Genomic DNA, 22,792 nt, shown 5'->3' with positions numbered 1-22,792 from the left:
TAACCATATTATGGCATCCTTCCTCACTTTCTAACATTTGATGTTTGAGGCCAGCCAACATTGCTTCCTTCTTCAATTAAGCAGCAAAAATTATATTGTGGCAAGTGAATAACAACAAATTGATTGAAAAATCACTAAAACTTTTCGAGAACGAATGTGTCTTGGCCAATAACTTTCTCTGCAATCTGACACTGTTCATGCCGTTGCCTAAATGTCGTTGCCTTAGCGAGTTGATGAGATGTTTTTTTCTGAAAAATGAAAAGTTTGACTTTTGGTGTTTGCTATTGTTTTTTTATTATGGTTAATGTTGTCATTTTAGAGGGTTTATTGGCTTGCTATTTATGTGACTTAGTGATTAGACAACAACAAAAAATATGACGAAACGCAGAAAATTGCTTTTATATTACGAATTTAGTGTAAAAGCCTCAAAAGCCATTAGTTATTATTTGAAAACTAGAAATGATTATCTTAGGCTCTAATTAGGGCGTCAGCATCAATAGGATCTGTGGTTAATCAGACCAGACAGCAACAGACAACCAATATCGGTCAAACTGCAACTTCAAAGTTCCCAATTTTATGATGAAAAATACTGTTGTTCTCCCACATAAAAACATTTCCAAGATCTTAACTCTATCAGATTGTTTACTTTTTTGCTTTCTTTGCTACTGCATTGATACTAAAATTACTAGTCCATTTTGGTTTCTCATTGGTATCAAGAAGTTAAATAGTGTGAATAAATCTGAAGACAAATTTTAAAGTCTCGAAAAACAATCCAAATAAAACTTGAAAAGCCGTGACCTGAGCAGCAACCCAATTGATCATTAAGATGAAGCAATCGGACAAAAATAATTAGTCAAATTTAGTGAAATAAGTTTTGTTTTTTGGATAAATATCGATTTAGATTTGCGGAAAGCCGGCAGAATTTTAATTTAACAGCTCTCTGTTACAAATTAGATGTAAAATTAGCCTTCATCTAATTTTAAAGAAGATTGTCAGTTTTTCGGTCTTTACTTCCAGTAATTTTGGACCAGTTCGGTTAAATAAATATGATTTGGGGTGGCATTTTTAATGAAGAAGGTTGAACTTGAAGAATCGGATCAAATCGGAAGAATCGGATCAAATAGTTAAGCACCTCCTGTAGCATTGACGGTAAAACCAGTAACATTTTTGGATTTCAACATGCTTTTTTAAAGCAAAATTGATCAAAATTTGAGCAAAACAATTACATTCGGAAATCAGCCAAATGTTCACAACTTTAAACCTCGATAACTCCTCGAAAGAAGACGAAAATCAAAAAATCCTTATTAAGGAAATATTCTATGCGAAATTATAGAGAGACCTGGAAAGTAGAACATTTTGCCCAAAGTGTTACTCGTATCTCGTTATTGCATAGATGATGAGGTATTAGAAAATATTGGTTTTGACTAAAATATGGTTAAATTTTTACCAAAACAATGAAGGTCCCTTAACCCACTTTATGATTCCTGTTCTCAATCTTAACAATTCTTAACAATTTTAAATTTTTTGGTTTTTGCTTTGATAGGATCCCACACTTCCTGAAATTTAATCAAAACTAAGTTGTAGAGACGAAGGTTTGATTTCACGAAGATATTTAATATAGTAAGTCTAAATCGTGGATTCAGAATTTTTTTGTTAATCAGAATTTTATGTTCCCTTTGGCATTAACTGTTTTCCCCGAATTTTTGTGTTCATAAGTTTTCCTACCGGTCACGGCTTTAGTTTTCAAATATGACGCAATTGATCTTGTGCAGAGGTTTGATTTTTTCCAAGAGCTCAGTTTTCTTTTTTCCCCGCACTATTTCGCATTTTAATTTTTTTGAAAAACCTTTTCATCAGTGTGAAGTATAAAAATTGTGGACATTTTGATAACAATTCTGATACCTTAATACAGGTACTTAGATCATTTTCCTTGTGCTAGCTTGCTCATGTTAAACCTTTTTGTTCCGAGCTCATGTAATTTGAGAAGGACCTATAAGCTAACCTGGCTGCTGTGTATCATTTTCGACATATGAGAAAAAAATTTCGGAAAAATAAACTGAATTGCAAAATTTCATGAATATCAGGGGTCCCTTAATCCACTTTATGATTACCGTTCTCTAACAATTAAGCTTATTTTTACACCTCGTTTTCATGCCTTGTCATTCATTATGATTTCGAAATGTTTTGAGTTAGTTGACGGCTCTCAAACAAAGAATAGAGCTTGATATGTTTGATAGAGTTCATATCATTCTTAGCTTACTCAGATATATTTCAAGTTAAGACCGGGTCCACCCAAATACTATTTGTTTGATCTTCAATAGTTATAGCTTAGGCAGCTTATTATAGTTTGCATCTGTGGCATTTGAAGAATCATTATACTGTTGATCGATTTCTGCATGATCAAACGCTGGTCGTACTTTTTATTCGTTGTAAATATGATCCCAACTATCGATGGCCATATGAATGTTTCGATGGTCTTGAGAAATGTTTATGTTGTTATTTTGACTGCGCGTAGTTGCAGAGATGTTATTTCATGAGTGCCTTTTAGTTTATATACGTTGAGTGAACCTTATTTAATTTGTGGCAGTCTGTTTTTATTTGTGAGCATTTATTCAGTTACAAGTTCAAATCGTAGTGATGAAAATGATGTGTTCATTCAACCAAATGCGTTCGCGACTCAATTTCATTCACATGACGAAAGCTTCGAAAACGTATGTGATATCATAGGTTTTACAACACAACAAACACGTATATTTTTTACATTAATTATTTAGTTGAAGTAGCTGGAAAATGTCGTTCAGCTTTGACATTCCTGAAGATCCAAGTACTTCCGCAGAATTTCTTACCACCTCAGATTCTGCCATCAATTTTTTTGACGAATCAAAATCACAAACCCGGTCTACAGTTTCACAAATGAACAAAGTTACAAAGGAGTTATCAAATAATAATAATGATGCTGGTGATACTTTACCTGGTATCAATGTTGGCTTAAGTGACACGAATTCCCACGAAAGCGGAAGGATCTCGGAAGTGGAATCGAGCCAGGATGTAACTTCACCTGGGTTTTCAGAAGGGGGGTCCATTGCCTCGCCTCGGTTTGATTTTGATCAGCCACTCAAGAATAACTACTATGACTATCTGGCACCCAGTGCCAGTCGAGCAAATGAGGTGTATTACCGGTTAAACTTATCATCGTTACCCAATCATAGTGATAATAGCCCTGTTGGAAACGTGCCGAGTGATACAGAGGCAGGTTTTATAGATGAAGACTCGGTTCTGGAGTATTATCCAACTGAATATGCTGATAGGTGACTTGTTTGAATTGCTTGCTCTCCATCGCTTTGTGGGGAAAGCTTTGTGGAAAGCTTTGGGGTGCTGTTATAATTTGTGGCTGTGTGTTTTGCATCCAAATAAAATGAGATGCAGGTCTGTTAAGCGACGAACAAAAAAAGTTTTTGTTTAGTATTCGAGCGATCTGCTAAAAATTCTTTGTGTTGGTTGAATTGTTTTTGTATTTCTTGCAGGTCGTACTTTTGTGTGTATAATATGCTGATAATGCCGTTGTAATATACTTTTGTAACATTATTTTTCGAGATATGTTGGAGAATTTTTTATGCTAGGAAGAAAAATATTTTTTTTTGGAAAATATTATAGCAGATCGCTCTTTTACTTATTCATTCAAAAGAGCCATTTTGTTTCTAGTTCTTTTATATGCCAAATTTGAAATGCGTGTTGTTTCAACCCTTCATATTAATTTACGCGGATGGGACATTTGAAATATCTTGGTATTATTTTGTTTGGTCAAATTGTAGAGAGGTATACACATATGGAGACAAAATAAATGAATCGAATCTTTTTTTATGTTTCCTAATTCATAACAGGTTGATGTATTGAAATTCAATAGTGTTTTTTTTCTAATTTTTGGAAGCTTTTGGAATGTTAACCTTTTTAAACGAAGTTAGAATTTTTTAGATGTCTGACAGTTCATAAATAATTGGAAGAGCCATTTCTTAAAGTGCTTGTTGAGAAAGTTTTGATGTGTTAATTTTAAAAATTTTCGATATTTCTTGCTAATTTTGTGCGGTATAATGTCTGCATTGTAGTGACAGTAGTTTTTGATGTGCTGAGTGTTAATATTCATTTTTAACCCTTCAACTGTTGACTTGGTGGTTTAAGTAAAATTCCTTAAAAGAGAGAACTTTTCGTGAAAAGCGGTTTCTTAAATTTTAATTGACTTTTTTGCATCCTGAACATATAAGAAGGGTTTCAATACTTGAGTTCTTTTGAATTGACGTATTTTCTCTTGTTTAGGAAAATCACTTTTTTTCTGAATCGTTTCGGAAAGACTAAAACACTATGGGCAAGCACTTCTTTGCATATTATTAATAGAGATGACGGTCCTTATTATGACTTACGAACAGTGCTAGAAAACAACAGCTACACTTACCCCTCTGATTTCGCACATTATGAGGACAATTACAGAGCTCAGCAGGAATTCTACGATGAGCGAGCTACAGATAGTGACAACACTTTATCTACGGACGAAAGCAGTTTCAGTAGTAGACAAAGATTCATGCTTCCCTTAGACACAATTGAAGAGATCGAAGAATCCCCACGTGCAACGGAAGAGTTTGGACAGGTGCTAAGCATCTTTGTTGCCAAGTGGAATGCCACCCTAAACAGTTCTATCTTTCCATAAGCTTTTTCAACGTTTTCGTGTTCATAAGCTTGTGTGAACAAGCTGAATTCGTTTTTGCATTGATAATGGTTTTTGTAGACTTAAGGGAGGTTGGAATAGGAGTTACAACGAATAGATAGCATTATAAAGGTGTAAAGATATCAACTATAAATATCTTAACACTTTTGCGCAAGTCATATTCTTATTTGTGGGCTCCTTAAGGATTTTGAAAGCAAGGGACAAAAAAACCGTTCCGATATTCTTTTTTCCGAGAAACTGCAAAAATATTTTAAAAGGTTGGCAACGAAAATGTCTTATCGCCTTGAAGGACAACCATTCGATTGATGATTATTTGACACCTGGTGAACGGGACACAGGTGACGACGGAGAACCGCAAGAAGAAACCCATGATTCTGTGACGTCATCAAGCCGCACTACCTCATCATCAGTGGAAAGTTCTAGAACATCCTGTGAAGACGAGTTCAAACCAGCGGTCCATTCGCCTTCTTACAACGCACAACAAGGGTTTTTGGGCGTGGGTAATTTAAGTGGTAATTTGTGCGATACTGAAGACTCAAATGCAACAAGGTTCCATTCGTGCTTGAGTCGAGAGCTGGACGACTTGGAAACTACGGAAAATGTTGTCAGCTCTGAGAATCAAAACATTGTCAGTAATGCTAAACCATTAGCAGCTGAAACTGTGACTGAAAACACGAAGAAACTGAATGGAAACGTGAACAATAGTGATTACAGAATAAGCCAAGAACTGAGTTTGACCTTCTCTGATGATGAAGATGGAGACGAGGGGAATGCTCTGCGAATTCCCGATTCGGTTATGAAGTCTAAATTGGCTAAATTTGGTGGCTCGCTAAGTGACATTTCCTCCAGTTAGTGTTAGGATTTCTAATTCTGAACAAGATTACGTTTCTTCTATGTTAGTTGCTGTGAGGTTCTTCATTTCTCTGGAACGAAGTTCGAAACGATTAGTGTAAACGTGTGTGTCTTTTTGACGCAAAAATTTTGCTTGCCTGTGTTCTACAACATTTTTTGACTTCTTGAGTGACTTTTTCACAATTGAGTTCATTTTTGAGTGATAAAAATTGCTCTCATTGAGTTGCGGTCTGAAATCATGTTTATAGCTAATATAGAAGCGATTGTGATCAAAGTTATTTAGCTAAGTGGTTAATATGTTGGGCTGGCATTCTAGAGGTCATGTGTTTGTAACCCTGTGGGGTCGGCGTTTTGCTCCACCCATAAAACGTTTCTAAGCTTCACCCCCTCTAAATTAATCTGACACCGCTTGTCATTTGAAGGCAATGGACGGTTTATTTTCTTATATTTCGAAATCTCGAAAAAAAATTAGCATCCCGCTCCAAGTGACGGTTTTCCAATTAGTGTTAATTAGATTGAAGCAAGTGGTAATGAGGTATAAGGATTTCTATAGTTCTATAAATTGTTCTTATTTGATGTAATGGGGAAAACAGCAGCTACTTAAACTTGCATTCATAGCATTAGTAACCAATGAGCGATTATTCTGACGCAATCAGATCAGAATCATTGAAAATCGCAAACTACTTTCCACACTTAGCCTTGGGGATATCGATAGGCTCGTTGATATTTTCTGAAATTAATTAGTTCTCAATTAATTCACAAAAAATTTTTATGAAGTCATACGATTTGAGTTTTCTCACGAACAATTAGGCGCTTGGCATGGGATAGTTTTGGTGTAGAATTCTTCAATTTTTGTCAGGTTGCCATTAGCATGTGAAACGTATCGGTGGTCGGTGTTTGACCAGTTCTTGATTTTGTATCTTGTTAATAGCAGCGCTCAGCCTCTCAACGGCAATTATTCGGCGCTCTCCTTTTTTAACTACTTGAAGGGGTGTGTTGGTTGAGCGTCTTTTTATCGATAATTTTTTGGAGTGTATTTTAAAAAAGCGAATGCCGAACTTGAAAATTATTTTTTTGGTCAAAACGCTGAACGAATTGAAGAGCAACAAGAAAGTGCTTTTTTGTCATAGCACATGTTTGAGAGAAAATTTGCTTATTCTTCGATTTTCGAGTTTTTGCCTAAATTTTTTGTTTTTCTGGCTTTTACATTTATTTTTTTTGTTTCACTTCTTATTAGAGTTTTCCTTGTTTTGATAGTCGATGTTTTCTTCAACTAAATGATGCTGTTTTTTAAATAGTTTTTAGCTTTTGCTTTTTTTTAATTTTGTTCAGCGTTTGGGTGTTGTGTGTGTGTGTACCCGATGATTAAACAGAAACGGTTTCTTATGTTCTGTTGAGAATAATTTGTTAACAGATTTTTAGATTTGGCTCTTCAATTTTTAATTGCTCTTGAACGAAGTTCATAGCAATTATTTTTTTTGCTCCGTTTGTCTCCTTTTATTTGTTTTGTTTTTTAACCATATGTTAGTGCTTTGTTGACTTAATTTAACTGTATCAGACAATGTGTAATGAACAATGGTTTTGGAGTAGCAACGTATCATGAGGTTCCATGAGTATGTTATCACATTTTGCTTTCCAGTTCTATTTTTTGTCCTCCGTTTGTTTTCTGAAGTTGATTGGTATAATTATCTCAATTGTTTGATGAGCATAATTATTGGTTGGCTTTGGTTATAAGTTATGTTTTACTTCGTGCCAATTCCTTAGTCATCCGGCTATTTTTCAAAAACTCTTTTCACCTCTTAAAATGTTATTCGTTTTAAATAAGTCACGGCTCTCGCGTTTGACTTCTTATTTACATCACTCACTATTTCAACTGAATAGAGTTTAGATTTCATTCAAATAAATTTACTCATTATAGTGGATATGGTCAAGGTCCATAAAGCAAAATCAAGTGAAAGGGTCATTAAGTCTGTGAAACTTCGAAATAAAAATAGTCATTTTCTATCTTTATTGTTTCAATCCCGATATGCCTCGAGGGGGTCAACGGTGGCTATTTTTCGGAATTTTTTTATTGCTCATAATATCAAAATGGTTGAACATTTTTCTTGATGATATTTGTGCATGGTTTGTGATTAAGAAATTGTGCTTAACTGACTGTTTAAAATGTTGTGTTAAAGCGATTCCTATCACCCACCTTTCGCTTGCATGCAATGAGTTGGTACTTCCTTTGAGGTATCACCAGACAGTTTGAATCCTATGGTTGTATGACAACTTCGTAGAACTGACGATGCACTGAGGTAAAAATTTAAGACGAAAGCAAACGTAGCATGTAGAATGTTTGCTCGGTTTCAAATTGAAAGGGCACACAGAATGACTGACTATACATTGCATGAGAGTGCATGTTGTTGTGTGGGCATTTGCAGGTGGGTTTCCATTCGTCGGACGAGGGGGAGGGGCGGCAGGTGGAGGAGGAGGATCAGGAGGTGGAAGTCGGAGACCGTCAACCTCAAATCCTAACGCAGCAGCTGCTACTGAAAGTTAGATCATGTCACTGAGCTGCAGTAGTGCTTAATTTATGCGACTAAAATTGTTTCTTCAGCTTTAAACCACCGAAGTGCAAGGCTCGAATTTATTTCAAAGCTGAAATTTGATGATTGTGTTAGTGTTTTGCACGCGATTTCCTACCAATATTTTCTCAATTGTACATTGCATGTTCTATCACTTTTACTATGCTTGCCTGTTTTGCGTGTTCTTGAACAGAATTTTAAAGTATTCTTATGTGCAGTAATTTGTTATGTACGGGAAATAGCGAAATAATTGTTTTTTACTTTTACTTATTTTTGAATTTAGGTTTGATCCACAACCTGACTCTGGATGACAGGATGATTGAACTGACCAAGCAGAAGCTCTACTACCACTTTCAGAACCCATGTTGGAAGTTCAGAGTCAAGGGCACCAAGCCTATCAAGATGATGGTCCAGGTCATCAAGATCATTTTCGTTACTTTGCAGGTCTGTGTACTTGTGACGTCTCACTCATGGACGGGTTGTACCCAGATTCATACGTTGGGTTGCACGTTGAATTACCATTTTGGTGTTGCTTCGCAGGTGTTGCTTCGAGGATGCAAAGAAATTAATGAAAAAAAGACTGTCATTAATCTCAAAATGTAATTTCCTCGGTCTATGAACAAACTTATAAATGGTATGATTAGAATGTTCTCAAAACATGAAAAGTAGTCAGCTTGTCTTTAACTAGGGTGCTTGACCGTGTATTTATAGTCAAAATTGCTCCTCCCGTATTAGACATCAAACAAGATGGCTCGTGCGGGTCTGTGCGTGGCACAGTATCTTCCAAAATAACTCTCAAGTCGGCTAAAAACCATTAATTTCTGTCAGAGAAACAGTTGGGAGTCTTCGAAAGCAACTCATATGCATTGGAGAAAACAACTTGTGCTGTTTGAGCCAAAAAATTTGACGTCTTTTTTGGAAGACAAAAAAGGAAAACTCCTTAGCACATTCTAGAAAGATAAATGTAGAACAAGTTGAGGGGCACAAACCTTACAAACACATACATTACACACGCAAAGAAAATCACACAATTACAAACCACAACACCAAAAAACATTAACAAATTTTGTTTTTGGAAGCTGATCTTTACTCAAGGTTCGTTACGTTCAATTAGGATTTCTCTTTTCTTTATATATAACTAGAAGTGGACTGGTCACGGAAATTGTTCCGGTAACTGTAATTTTGAATTCAAACTTTTTTAAGTTGCTCGAAAAATTTTGTCATTTTTGATGTCTCATGATCATGAAAGTTTTACTTTTTAAACATCTTGCACATGTGTTACCAGCAAGATTTTAAAAAAAATGAACTTTGGCATTGGTCAAATTTAGAGATGCAATTTGTAAGAAATAATATGCAATTTTTATAATTTTTTTTCATTTATGATACTTTTTGTACTCTGGCTCTATTTTTGTCTTACATTTGCAGGAACTAATTTTCTCAGAATAACTTGCTCTGTCCCTCTCACATATACCCCTTATCTTATGGTACGTACACATGCACTCACATACAAACACACAAGCGCACCCACACATAAAAAATAATACCCCGATACAAAAAACCCCATTTTTTATTTTCGTTTTGGCAATTGATCTTTACCATAGTTCCAATCATTGATTTATGTCTTATTTGTTTCATCTGAAAAGCTCGGTTAGGAGTTCTTGAGCCATTTGTATCGGTGTTGTAAAATTGACACAAAAATTTATCATCTGATGTAATCATCTTAAATTTTTTCTGAAAATTTTGTCATTTTTCATGTGCATAATGGGCTAATTCTATTTTTGCGAAGTCTGGCTGTTGTGGAACCAGCAAGATTTAATAAAAGTTTATTTTTGTTTTCAACTTACTTAAAAACGCAATTTTTAACAGTTTTTGCTCTATGCCTCCTTTTTGTCTAACATTTGAACTAACTCTCAGACTAACTCAGTGTTTCTCTTAAACACACATGCCACACACATAGCAGAGACTCACACACATACATACAACCACACAAGCGAACGCATACAAACAAAAAAACAAATGTAAACCCCGAAACTGAAAAAAAAATAAAAACTTTGGCATCGGACAAATTTAGAGCTGCAATTTGTAAGAAATAGTATGTAATTTTGATAATTCTGTTTTTTATACTTTTTGCACTCTGGCTATATTGTTGTCTTACATTTGCAGGAACGAATTTTCTCAGACTAACTTTCTCTGTCTTTCTCTCACATACCATTTATCTTTTGTTACGTACACATGCACTCACATACAAAGACACAAGCTTACGCACACATGCCCACAAAATAATACCCCGATACAAAAAAACTTAGTTTTATTTTCGTTATGGCCATCGATTTTCACCATAGCTTGCCTCATTCATTTATGTCTTATTTGCTTCATCTGGAAAGCTCGGTGAGGAATTCATGAGCCAATTGTATCGTTGATGTAACATTTGACTATGCCTATTTGAGTTGCACTATGCCTCCTTTTTTGTCTAACATTTGAACTAACTCTCAGACTAACTCAGTGTTTCTCTTAAACACGCATGCCACTTACATAGCAGAGACTCACACACATACATACAACCACACATGCGCACACAAAAAAAAACAAATGTAAACCCCGGCACTGAAAAGAAATTTTAAAAATTTTGTTTTGGCAAATGATCTCATAGTTTGTCACCGTTCATTTGAGTGTTTCATGAGAATAATGGGTCAATTCGTTTATTTAAAAAAATTTCGCAAATATACTACCAGCCATTATTAATGAACCCAATCTTTGTTTTGGACATAATTAAAACCACAATTTGTAGCAAATATCATGTTACGCATCGTTAGAGGCTGTACTCGAAGAAAAGACTGTTCTTATTTAGAACTAATAAAGAAAATTTGTTATTTATTAATGGAAAATTTTAATAATTTTAGAAGAACGTAAAAACGAAATTTTTTTTGCATCTTCCAAAAACACTTCGTTTATTCTAAAATAATTTCAGAATCAACCAACTATTTAGTTTTTTTTATTTACAGAAATCCACACTCTGGAAACGATCAATTCGAAATAAAATTTCAAAGTACAGAGTATTGAAAAACAAATTTCTAATTTTCGAAGAATAAAAATATAAAATTGAGTTTTTAACCTGGGAATCAATAAACCTTCTAACTCTCAAAATCTTTTTTATGTTAAAGAAGATTAGAGCGAGCGGTCGGCTCTATCAACATAAGGAATGCAATTATAAAAAGATAGAAAGGAGTTCCAACTATGCTTTTCAAAACTTAATTTGATTCAATTGATGTCCATTCAATGGAAACGATTTTATTTTGTCTCCACGGTCTGGAAAATACTGAAATTGTTTGTTCTGGTGAAATAAGAAGAATTTCTTAAAAAACTCTTTTGAATTTAAAAAAAAACCTTTTACTGCTTTGTTCACATTTTCAAAGTTGATTTTAGCTTTTTTGAGAGCTCTAAATTGCCTGAAGTCTATTTTTTCCCAAAAATCGGTTCGATACTGAGAAACATTGGCTTTAAGAATAGTTTCATTGGCCGAAACAGAGAGAGACGGAATAAATTATAGTCAAGATTTTTAGAAAAACAAACGAAGTCGATTTTTTGCTAAATTTTTGGCCAAATAGTCAAAATCGCTAACTTTTAGGCTTTAAACAGTACAATGTTACTCTTGAAAATCAAAACACCCGTTAACCTTCTAATTTGTTAAACAATTCTGCGTTTATTTCATCTGAAAATTCTTTTCGAGTTTTCTGATATTTTTTATATAAATTAATACTAGATCCTGTGAGCTACAAAATGGTGTTTTTCTTTTTTCTCTACGATGCGTAAACAAAACGTAAAAATTTGACTGAAGTAAAAAAGCCAGCCTCGCATATATATTCCCCCGTATAAAAAATGTTGGAACAATAATATTAAGTCGTGGTCTAGATTTGGGTTTTAAATGTTTACCACAATTTTGTTAAAAACTAGATAAAACACATTCTTAACATGACCATTTCGGCCTCTATCGGAAATGATAAATTTGAGTTTCATTCTTTCAGTAGATAATTGATTATTTACGAATTGCTGTATCCGTAGCTTCAAATCCCGACAATCTAAAATTGTTTCTAAAAATCACAATATGATATTGAGACTACGTTATTTATGATTAAGCGCTTACATTGACATCGACATCAGTCAACGTGAACGTTCTTATGATACACCACTCTACAAAGCAAAACTACCTTTCTAGGTATCTTACAGAATAATTGATCTAAATATGTTACTTGGAAAGTTGTGTTAAATTGTTTTTGTTAATGTCTCCCTGTTCGTCTCCCTGTTCTGAAACTGAGTGAGGTATTATTTGATTTTAGTTGTCTCTATTCAGCAAATATCAGTTCGACTTTCGTCTCTTCATAGACGGCAACTTCCAGACATTTGACCATCTCTTTCTTCTGAACTGGGAAGCAGACTATGGCGATCCAGTGCAGAGAGTGCCTGACCCTTATGCCGTGTATCACATTGATGACTTCTACGCATCTGTCAATTTCACTGTCACAAGGTGCGTTAAAAACCTCTTCGGTCACTCCTCTTTAGCGCCCCTTCTGTTAGAAGTTTGAGAGAGAGAGAGAGAGAGAGAACAGCCAAATGTGGGTTGTGCGTAAGATAAGCCCGACCAAAAACCTAGCAAGAAGCTCTACTTGGTCTACTTGGCTAGAGAGATGAGGCCTTGAGAAACAAGAAAATTGGTTTTCAGAAATGCCCAAGTGTGACAGCTTAAGAGCTGTAGGTGTTAGCACACTAGGTTCGGTAGTAAGAGATTATGGCTCGAATCTGCTACTGGCCCATTTACGCTGTAGTTGCGCCTTCTTAGACAAAACAGCTTAAACCCCGTTGCACCCTTATCGCGTAGATAAACGGAAGTCATTACTACAGAAGTTATGTCACATGAGCAGATGCGAATTGGAAATGTTGATGAAATGGGGATTTTCAATCTCCCTGCAGCTCCACACTTCGGTGGAATCTGCGAGAGTCTGGTCCCATTATTAATTTACCCCTGTAGAAAGTCATTAGATCCAGGACACACAAGATATTTGCTAACCCTCGTCCTCTGAGTTTTTGCGCTGAAAGGTCCCTTGGCTGTTATCCAGGCTGCGATGGCGTAACTCGCGCTGTTAAGTTGAAAACGCCACGTGGGCACAAAATGGGACCATTAATTAAACTAAGGAAAGTCTTAGTCAGCTTAAGGTCAGCAGTGTTAAGTAGTTTTGTGATCATCGGCCTATCTAAGTGTTGGCTCGTTTTTACCAATCAGCAAACATCATTTTGAGTACAAACTAGCTGAAATATCATTTTGAGCACTATATTCAACTCCGAATGACTTCGAGAAACCGAATGAAAAATGGCACTTCTAAAGGTCTGTTTAATTGCTGTCATTGCATATGACCTATGATTTTCACACTGCATGAGGTCATATAGTCTGTTCCTTTTATCAACTATCAACCTTCCAAATAGTTCTCGATATTTTTTGCACGTAGTTTTTGGTCAGCTCTTTCTTACGATGATTATAGACACAGTAAACAATTTTTCGATCAGCTCAATATTCGGAACTGACTATTCACTTTTTTGTGATCAGTTTAAGGCGGAGAATTTTGATGGGCTCGTTTTTTAATTCAGTTACCACGGACTACTTGAGCGCGATTTCTTTATTTGGTTTTCGAAATACTAATTTTGCGTTGGGTGTTTTTTATTAACTGTTCCAACTGTTCCTATAATTTATTGTTAACCGAGTCTGTTATCTGATCAATAACGGCCGCCCTCATTGTCTCATCCGGCGTTTATAGCTATTTTTTTTCTTACGAATCGAAGAGAAGTATTGGTGGAGCATCTTTTTTGATCTGCAATTTTGTTGGAGTGTTTGAAACGGGAAATGTAATGCGTGAAATCTAAGTGTTTAGGTCAAAGTGCTGAAGAAGAGAGAAGAGTAGAAAGAAGAGAGAGTAGTTTTCTGTTCATGCCATATTTGCCAGAGATCGAGAAAAGTAGCTGTAACAAAATTTTCGGCTTCTTCAAAGCAGTTTCTTTTTTTTTACTCCAATTTCTCTCTGGAATCGTGTTTGTCTCAGTTTTTTGAACAAGTAATAGCGGTTGAGAATAATTTTTGACCATCTGAAGAAAGTAGTGCACTTTTCGACTAGTCATTTTTAATCCATTTTTACCATTTTGCAGTGTTGTAGGCGTTTTTGATAGTTTTGTATTCTTCAAATCTTTACAGCATTTGAGGAGTTCTGTGGTAATTTATTTGTTGTTGATTCGGCCTTCAATTGATAGTGGTTTGATTATTTTGGTGTCGCGACTTCTAAAGAATTTTTTACTCCATGAGATGCTCCATGAGTTCTTTTGTCAGATACCTTTTCATTATTTATTTTTCTCTGTTATTATTTCAAAATGATTAGTATAGTTAATCAGAAAGTTCTTTATGCCAATTAGGGTCGTTAATTTTCTAATTCGTGTCTTTTCCGGAATTCTTCTGGATAAATTTTCAGACTTCGTCAAATAAAAATTTGTTTCGTTTTATCGTAATTCACGGCTTTTTCAACATATTGCGTGAAATCTTTTTGACTTTTATGGATTAGTTTATTTTTTGCTCATTCTGCTCAAAGTGCTTTTAGAAAACAATTGCTCAGCAGTGCAATTAATAACGAACGTAGTCAGTCATAAAAACAAAATCAGGAATAGAAACTATGAACCCACAAAGTCCCATTTTGGATGCCCGCTACTTATTATCTCCAGTCACCAACTTCCTCATTTAGAAACAGGAGTAAGTCTAAATACGGACTGATATCAAAATAGTTTTAAGATATTTTGTACAAAAACCATTTTTCAGTTTCTGTTCTTTCAATTCCAATCGCGGTAATGGGAATCATTTGCGGCTATTTTTCGGCGATCTGCTGTGCATGTTTACATTTTAGATTTTTTTCCCTTGTTTTGTTCATTTTGATCAATTTCATTATTTTTGCTCAACTACGATAATACAGTCTTTTAATTGGCGCGGAGGATGTCACTGACATTACTCTCACATCACAAACGGATGTGACTTCTTTGCCTAATCGAAATGTAAGGGAAATTGAACGTAAACAAAAGATTTGAACTCAAAGAACTAATCAATGTAACCTTAATTCAAATTAATCAACACCTGTTGCGATAATAGAAGTTAAATAAACGGCCAGTGTAATAAATTTTAATGCCCGATCGACACTGGAAAAACACTTCAGCATTAGACTACGAGTTTATCACACTCTTTTGTCGCCACTGTTACAAAGTAAACAGTGGCGATAAAAGGGTGGTGATAATTTCGTAGTCTAATGATGGAAACAGTTTGATAAACTTTAAGTCTAAAAAAACAAACATGATCGCAACAGGTGTTGATTAAAAAAATTACCACGTGTGGTAATATTTATCAATCATTAGGGTTTTGCTCAGACAATGTTGTTACCATAAACCCATCCTAAACAATTAGTGGAGTCTATCATAACTGTAGGTGTTTACCACTCAGTTGTTATAACCGTTGATTTTTTGTAGGTTTTGAAGCATGAGCTTCAAATGACAATAAAGAGCATGCGTGCAAAAAAAAATTGATTGTCAAATTCAACTAAAAGAAATCAGAACAGCAGTTTCTAAACAAAACCCCATATAAAAAGTCGATATCCCCAACCCACCCCAAAAGGCAACGAACATACTTGTCATCTGACTCTTGTAAAACTTTATCTATGCCATTTCAGCTACTTCACGCTCACGTACAAGGCCCTGGGAAACTTCAGCTATCCTGTAAATTATCATGGGGAATTGGGCAATGGCAAACGAAAACACAGAGGAGGGAGTGCTTTGGGACCAGCAGCTAATCTACCAAATGACGAAATACCTCCAATTATTGTGAGTTTTAATTCTACGATGTCCTTATGTAGTTATAATTTTGGTATAAGGAGTAGCCGATACAACTCAGCTAAATGAAGGTTAGTTTAGAGTATTGCAGAACCGTTTCGGTTCGGTTAATCTTAAATCAGTTATTGTTGAATGATGTTTGTTTTTCATTATTCTACTTTTGCATTCACTTCTTTTGTTAATGTAACTTGAAATTAAGTGCAAGTGAGATAAACCTCTACCGAAAACGTTCTACGTTTTCTAACGGCGAGCCAAGAGCATATACCTGACAGAGGTTTGATGTCTCTTAAGTTGATCCTGACCTAGTAATTGTCTGTTTAACTATCGATTGATTTCCTTGAACTTTTTTGCTTGTCAATTTTTGGTAGCCTCTCATCTCTTTGAGAGCTGGCTTGTAATGATTAAGCAATGGGTTCTAGGCACGTAATGCTTTTGTTTTGATATTCGAATCTTGCATATATTTATATCTTTATCGCTTGCAATTTTGTCATATGCTTTGTCAAAATAGGACGCAATAAAGTAATGCTGATTGGTCTTATGCTCGAGGTTGGAATTGAGAGTGGAACACTGAATTTATATAATTGTGTCACATAAATGATTGGGTGTTACCTTCAATCAAGTGTGTATCAGTAAGGTCTGTAGAATGATCCATTCAACAGCAAGTAATAAAGGTAAGTCATTGAAGTGAAGGACATTGAATTGGATTGAACTGCTGAGCTCTGAAAGCGAAATGTATGGTATTTTGGTCAACTTTAACTACCATAGAATCTACAACGATACCAATACGTTTCTAAAACATTTAGTGGCATCTAAAGAAGACCACAATAAACTTTGAGTTATTTTCCCGGCCCACACTTTTTTTGGTGGGACGATACTCAACTTGTTTTTCTGTTTAGTCAATTTTAGCCGATTGAGAGGATTTGGAATTTCGTCTTTTTGGAGGAGTTATAAAGGTTGAAAGTTCTGTTAACATTCGGTTGATTGCCACTATATTTTAACTATATTTAGGCGAACGTTGATTTTTAATTGCTCTCAAACGAAGTTTGTAGCAATTATATTAGTCCTGTTGGTCTTTTTCATGCGATTTTTCGCTTGACCGATTTTTCTTGACCCATTTGAAATTTGGTCTTTAAACACTGGATAAACAGGTAGCGCCCAGCGGGCATTAACTTTCATTAGAGCCCCTTATCTGCTTTTAGTAGTCCTTCAAGTGGTTAGTGTGTTGAAGCTACTGGGAAGGCCTTAGTTTAAGGTTAAAAGGTCATTTCAAGGAGTTCTTGAGCCAAAAATGTTGCATTTTTTTTCGTCATTTTTCAAGTCGTCATTTTTTGTTAGAGTCGTCTAAAGTTCAGCTTAATTAAATTTGATAAAGGTCTTTTGCAAATCATAAGTACTTTTTATGGTCATTTTAAGAGCTATTTGTTTTTGTTTTCCAAACAAAAACACGCAAATTTATAATAATTTTCAAATTTTTTCAACCTTTCTGAAAGTTTTTGTCATATTTTAAGTGTTTTCAGCCTTACGTGTCAAGAAACCTCCTCTAGGGTTTGATATTATGTTACTGCATAACTTCTAGTGGTATTGTAAATTGTTGTAAACGTTTTAACGTCACGAATTTAGCCTTTTTTGGACGAAAGTTTTTCAGTTTTCAATTTTCTTGACATTGTCATTATTCAAGTTTTTCCGGTCCAAGGGCCACAAAACCTACTTAAGGGTGTGAGAATAAGTTACTCGAATATTTTTATTGGCCTTGGAATAGTTTTCAATTTTTTGTTATCACATATTTTGCAATTTTTTGATAAAACTTTTAATTTTTAAGTTTTTTTGAAAATTTTTTTGTCATTTTTTAAGTTTCTCCCGCCTCAAGAGCCACGAAACCTCTAAGATTTTAATAATAGGGTATTGCATTGTTTCCAGTTGTATAATGTTTTTCAAGTTTTTCACTTCACGAATTTTAGCGTTTTTTTTACAAAACTTTTATTTTTTTTTGACGTTTACTGTCATTATTCAGGTTTGTTTCAGCCTCAGGGGCCCAGAATCCTTTAGGGTTTTTTAATAACTTGCTCAAATATTTCTATTGGCCATGGAATAGTTTTCAGCTTTTTTCATTTCATGTTTTGAATTTTTTTTGATAAAACTTTTGATAAAACTTAGACACAAACTTAGAAACAAACTTAGAATTTTTTTTGTCATTTTCTAAGTTTCTCCAGCCTCAAGAGCCGAGCAACCGACTCTAGGGTTTGGTAATAACTCACTGCATAGTTTCTAGATGTAATGGAATGTTCTTCAAGATTTTAATATCACGATTTAAAGCTATCTTTTTAAAAACGTTCGCAATTTTTTCAAGTTTTTTTGAATTTTTTTTTTTGATTTCTCCGGCACCAGGTGCCCAGAGACCTCCAAGGTTTGATAATAAGTCTTGCATAGTTTCTAGATATAATGGAATGGTGATCAATAATTCAATGAGTCGAGTTTTACCGGAATTTTTTTCAAATTTTTGGAAAATGCCATGTTCCAAGTTTATGGATCTTTGAGCCAGTGAAATTACTTGGGCTTGGAATGGAGATGATAAATATTGTGTGTCCTGAGACAATGAAATGGTTCGGAAGGTGCTAATATCACAAATTTAAACAAGATGAGAGTTTAACGATCATTTCTTGCCAACGAAACTTAAGTCTTGCAGATGGGATACATGGCAGAAATCCAATGACCAAAAGTAAATTTGAACTTTTTTCCACTGCGAAAATTGAAAACTTTTTTTTTGATTTGAGCACTTTTCATTTTCTATATGATTTAACAGCTAACAAGACTAGAGAACTAGGAGTTGCAGAGTCGAATCTCATCATGCAATATCTTCTCTCTCTCTCTCTCAGTTTAGGTCTTTTTCCTTTTCTTTCTCGTTCACGTTTTGTCTCCCTCACACACACTCTCTCTCTCTCTTTCCTTAACTGTTTTGTTGATGCCGCACTTCAGCTGCTGTTATGTGGCGTGTTGTCATCATCTATAACCCTTATTAGCGCTGAATTATAGTAGAAATGCTTTATCATAAATGATTAAACTTGTACTTTTTAGGAAATCATTGTGCAAATTAAATATTTTCAAGTTTTGCTCATTTTCCAGGCCGTAAGGGCCCCGTCAGGCAAAAAATCTCCCTCCCACCATGGCTGCCCCCGCTGCGGTGCCCCCCCCCCCCCCCCCTCCCCCGCTGCGCTCATCTCGCGCCCCTTCTATTAAGCTCAAGCTGGCCTCACTAAACCGTGGCTAGCTACTGACGTTGGGACCTGCTCGCCCGTCGTTTGAGATCAATTCGCCTGACGTTAGTTGGTTATTTTTTTGAGTTTTAACAAGGAGGCTCCGTTATGTGTGCTTGCAGATGATGTTCCAACCATGCTCAGGCTTGTTTTAATTCAATAGTCTACCAAATGAAGAGATATAAAACTTTCCAAAATTTTACCTATGGTTCAACAAACAACTAAGTCAAAAATGATGCTGAATTTGAGGGCCGATGAGATGTGCCATTTTTATGTTTATACTGGACAAGACAAACATAAAAGTTAAATAACAGCAAACATTAGTTTTGACCAAATTTCGATGTCTATATTTAAAAAAGGCACGTAATAACTAAAGAAATGGACTCAGATAAAACTGAACTAACCAATTTAACCTATTCTTCTTTTGATAAGTTATGACACCTGGCAATATTGGGACTCCGTAATAGGGTTGACAAAGCAGAGCAAAAAGTGGGCTAAGTTCAAAAATACTTCTCTAATTTTGAAAATATGTACTTTCATTTTCATCAAAACAAATACGTGTAAACTCGGCTCCTTAAGAAGGTTAGTTAAGAAACTCAGCAACTCATAAGAAGCAATTGAGACCTGTCATTTTCCATAAAAAGTCAGACAACTACAAAAAGAAGTGCAAAAACTAAAAAACTTCAATTAAATTTATCAAGAAAGCGGCAAACCGTTAAAATGATAAGCTATTCGTGGAAAATATTCACTATCTTCAATTGCACATTTGCTCACTGACAATTGACTGCTGCCGCATTATTGTAGTTTGATGATATCGCAAGGAAACAAAAAGACAAATATTCAAAAATGCAAATATTCAAAAATCACAGTTTTCTTATAAAAATTTGTAGTACCAAAGCCAAGAAACCATTAGGCCAATATAAAACCATCATAAACATGGGATCTTGGTTCAATAGAAAGTGGATCTACAAAATTGACAGAAAGAGGATAAATGTGACAAAGCTCAAAAATCCACTGATTTTAAAACACTTTAATTTTTTTCAAAAATTCAATTAAACCATAATCTTGCTACTTATAACACTGACATATTAACTTGAAACTGACGAGGAGCCTAAATGTGCTTGTTCTTAGTCACACCGAATCATAAGACGGCACAAGAACAACAAGTGGGACAAGTAAAATTTCACAAACAATTTATCGAAACCACAATATTGAATTTGTTAAAAACTATAGGACATGAAAATCTTGAAAATGTATTTGAAGTTTTTGCTTGGGTGTACTTTGATTATGAATCGGTGTTCTTAGAAAAATTCTTTGAAAAAGACAGCAACAAGAATCACAAGTGTCTACCAGTATCGAAAACTTCTTATGAAAACACATTTCCAAGCTCTGAAGACATCAGTCAAAACATAACCAATAGTGCAAATATTCTTTGGAGCAAAAGACAGTTGATGAGAACTGACAATAATTAGACTAAAGTACTTGTTTACGACAATGAGAACAAAAATTGAGAAGTACAAAAATGTTTTCAGAAAGTAAATTAATTGATAGTCATTAAAGCCGTTAGCCGAAGTTCGTAAATAGATTCATTCAAACAAGCAATAAAAGCAATTAGGGTTTTTGATTGTCAAATATAAGCCGTAGCACAACAAATGGAACGACAATTGAGGCGTCAAATTTTCTCATAAATTTTGCGAGGGAAGGGTTTCACAGCCGTTAATACTGTAATCTATTCACTGAAATCTTTAAAATTGTTCTTCTACGCATTCTCAAAATGTCAGAGCTATCCTCGTGTAATGTGAAAATTTGAAAAGTGTGCTTGTTATAACCTCAAATGTAAGCAAGTATGCAAAAGCTACAAAACGTTTTATGTTTGCAAAAATATAAAATAGTAAATGAAATGTTTCGTTGAAAAAATTAAATTATGCATTTTGTATAAATATCGAGTTAATTTTTCGATAAACTGGCGAAGTTTTAATTCCGGATGACTCCTAGGAAACGAAAGTAGAACTAGCATTTTTTGGGAGTTTTCAAAGAGTTTGACAGCGGATATTAGGTCTATACTTCCGGCATATTTAAAAAAGTGGGATAAATAAGCGTATTTGGATTTGATTAAAAAATTCTGAAGTTCGAAAAAATTGGCCAAAAATATTAACCAAAATGTCGGATAAAACCAATCGACAAGAGTTCTCTATCTTTAGAAGTAATATCAATAACTTTTTGTCTACAAAGTTAACAAATTTAGGCAAAATTGTCGAAAGTTTGGTCAAAAATTTGAACAAAAACAACAGAGTATCGTCTACTATTCACAAAAAATTAAACCCGGATAACTCATTGTAAAGAGCGAATCTCGAAATCTTTTTAGTTCCCTAATCTACGCTGGATGGGCTTTCTTATGATGAATATTTCGATTGGCCAATATTCACTGAACGAAAAGAAACCTATTTGAATTTATAGTTCCTCTCCCCACAAATGGGCGGGAACAATAAGTTGCAATAGTGAGCTATAATCTACAAATTGTCCTGAGTTTTAATTCTTCGGAAATCAAACTAATTCAATTAGTCAAGGTGTTTAATTGTTGAATAATATCTCAGTGGGAAGAAATCAGAAGGAAGTGACCTGTGTTTTCTTCTGGTTGAGTTATAGTTAAAAACATTTGTTGCATGCAAATAATTTGTTTGTCCAAGAATTAAAAAATCCAAAAACAACCAATACTTATGTTTTTTTGCATTTTTAACACAATTTTTTTGAGGATTTTAAAAAATCGTTTTTAGTATGCGTTCTGTTAAAAAGAAGGCCAGTGATTGTGTACAAGGAAGGTCAATGATTATGGTTTTTTTTGGCTTCAACACTGTTTGCTTTTTTGGGTTCTTCCTGTATTCGTTGTTTCTATATAGTCTTTTGGCTTCGTGTCACTAATTACATGTCCAATTGGCTTCCTAATTAGTAACAAATTGATCTTTTAACTTTTTCAGGTTGAAAGATCGTAGTTGTTCATAATTAGGGTTTTAAATTTGTTTTGAAAAATTTCTTTTAGCTTTGTCATCTTATTTCTGGCACCATTTACCGTGGTTTCGGCATTGAGAGAGGCCGCTTTCTCTTTCATATGAATCAGAAGTTACTCTTCTGGGCTGTTTTTTTTAAATAATGGTTTTTCTCCGTTGAAGAATTGACGAGTTTTCATAACTTAAAAATTTTTGGATAATTTTCTATTTTTGAGATTTTATTTTGCTGTCGTGCTCAATTACCACCCTAATGACAAGTAATATATCACATTAATGGCGTCAATAGATGACGCAATTGATTCTATTTAATATCTCTAGTGAATAGATTATTTTATAGGCTTCGACACCGTTTCCTTGAAAAATTGAATTGACTTTTTGATTTTTGACTGAAATTCAGATTTTTGACAGTTCTTTTTGTAATCGTAAGATATTCTGGATTTTTACAGCTCTCAGTGGCGTCATATCAAGATATAAATGAGCCATTCCAAGAATTCAATT

At 34.6% G+C, this 22,792-nt stretch overlaps 1 protein-coding gene across 3 annotated transcripts in view; it reads left to right on the top strand.

Moving 5' to 3' along the window:
* Positions 1–22,792, top strand: part of LOC142339226 (mucolipin-3-like) — a 64,171-nt gene that overhangs the window by 5,436 nt on the left and 35,943 nt on the right. The window contains exons 1-7 of one of the 3 annotated variants that reach the window (XM_075389080.1): positions 1,861–3,308; positions 4,390–4,639; positions 5,007–5,565; positions 7,993–8,106; positions 8,420–8,580; positions 12,471–12,658; positions 15,879–16,029. In XM_075389080.1, the coding sequence (XP_075245195.1) occupies positions 2,791–3,308; positions 4,390–4,639; positions 5,007–5,565; positions 7,993–8,106; positions 8,420–8,580; positions 12,471–12,658; positions 15,879–16,029 (1,941 nt within the window). In that variant the 5' untranslated portion in view covers positions 1,861–2,790. Of the gene's footprint in view, positions 1–1,860; positions 3,309–4,389; positions 4,640–5,006; positions 5,566–7,992; positions 8,107–8,419; positions 8,581–12,470; positions 12,659–15,878; positions 16,030–22,792 lie in introns of those variants that run through there. The other 2 variants (XM_075389082.1, XM_075389083.1) reach the window with 2 other exon arrangements.

The sequence above is a fragment of the Convolutriloba macropyga genome, chromosome 5 (genome assembly GCF_964194025.1).
Source record: "Convolutriloba macropyga chromosome 5, txConMacr16.3, whole genome shotgun sequence".
NCBI lineage: Eukaryota > Metazoa > Xenacoelomorpha > Acoela > Convolutidae > Convolutriloba > Convolutriloba macropyga.
This window is presented reverse-complemented; position numbering and strand designations above follow the sequence as displayed.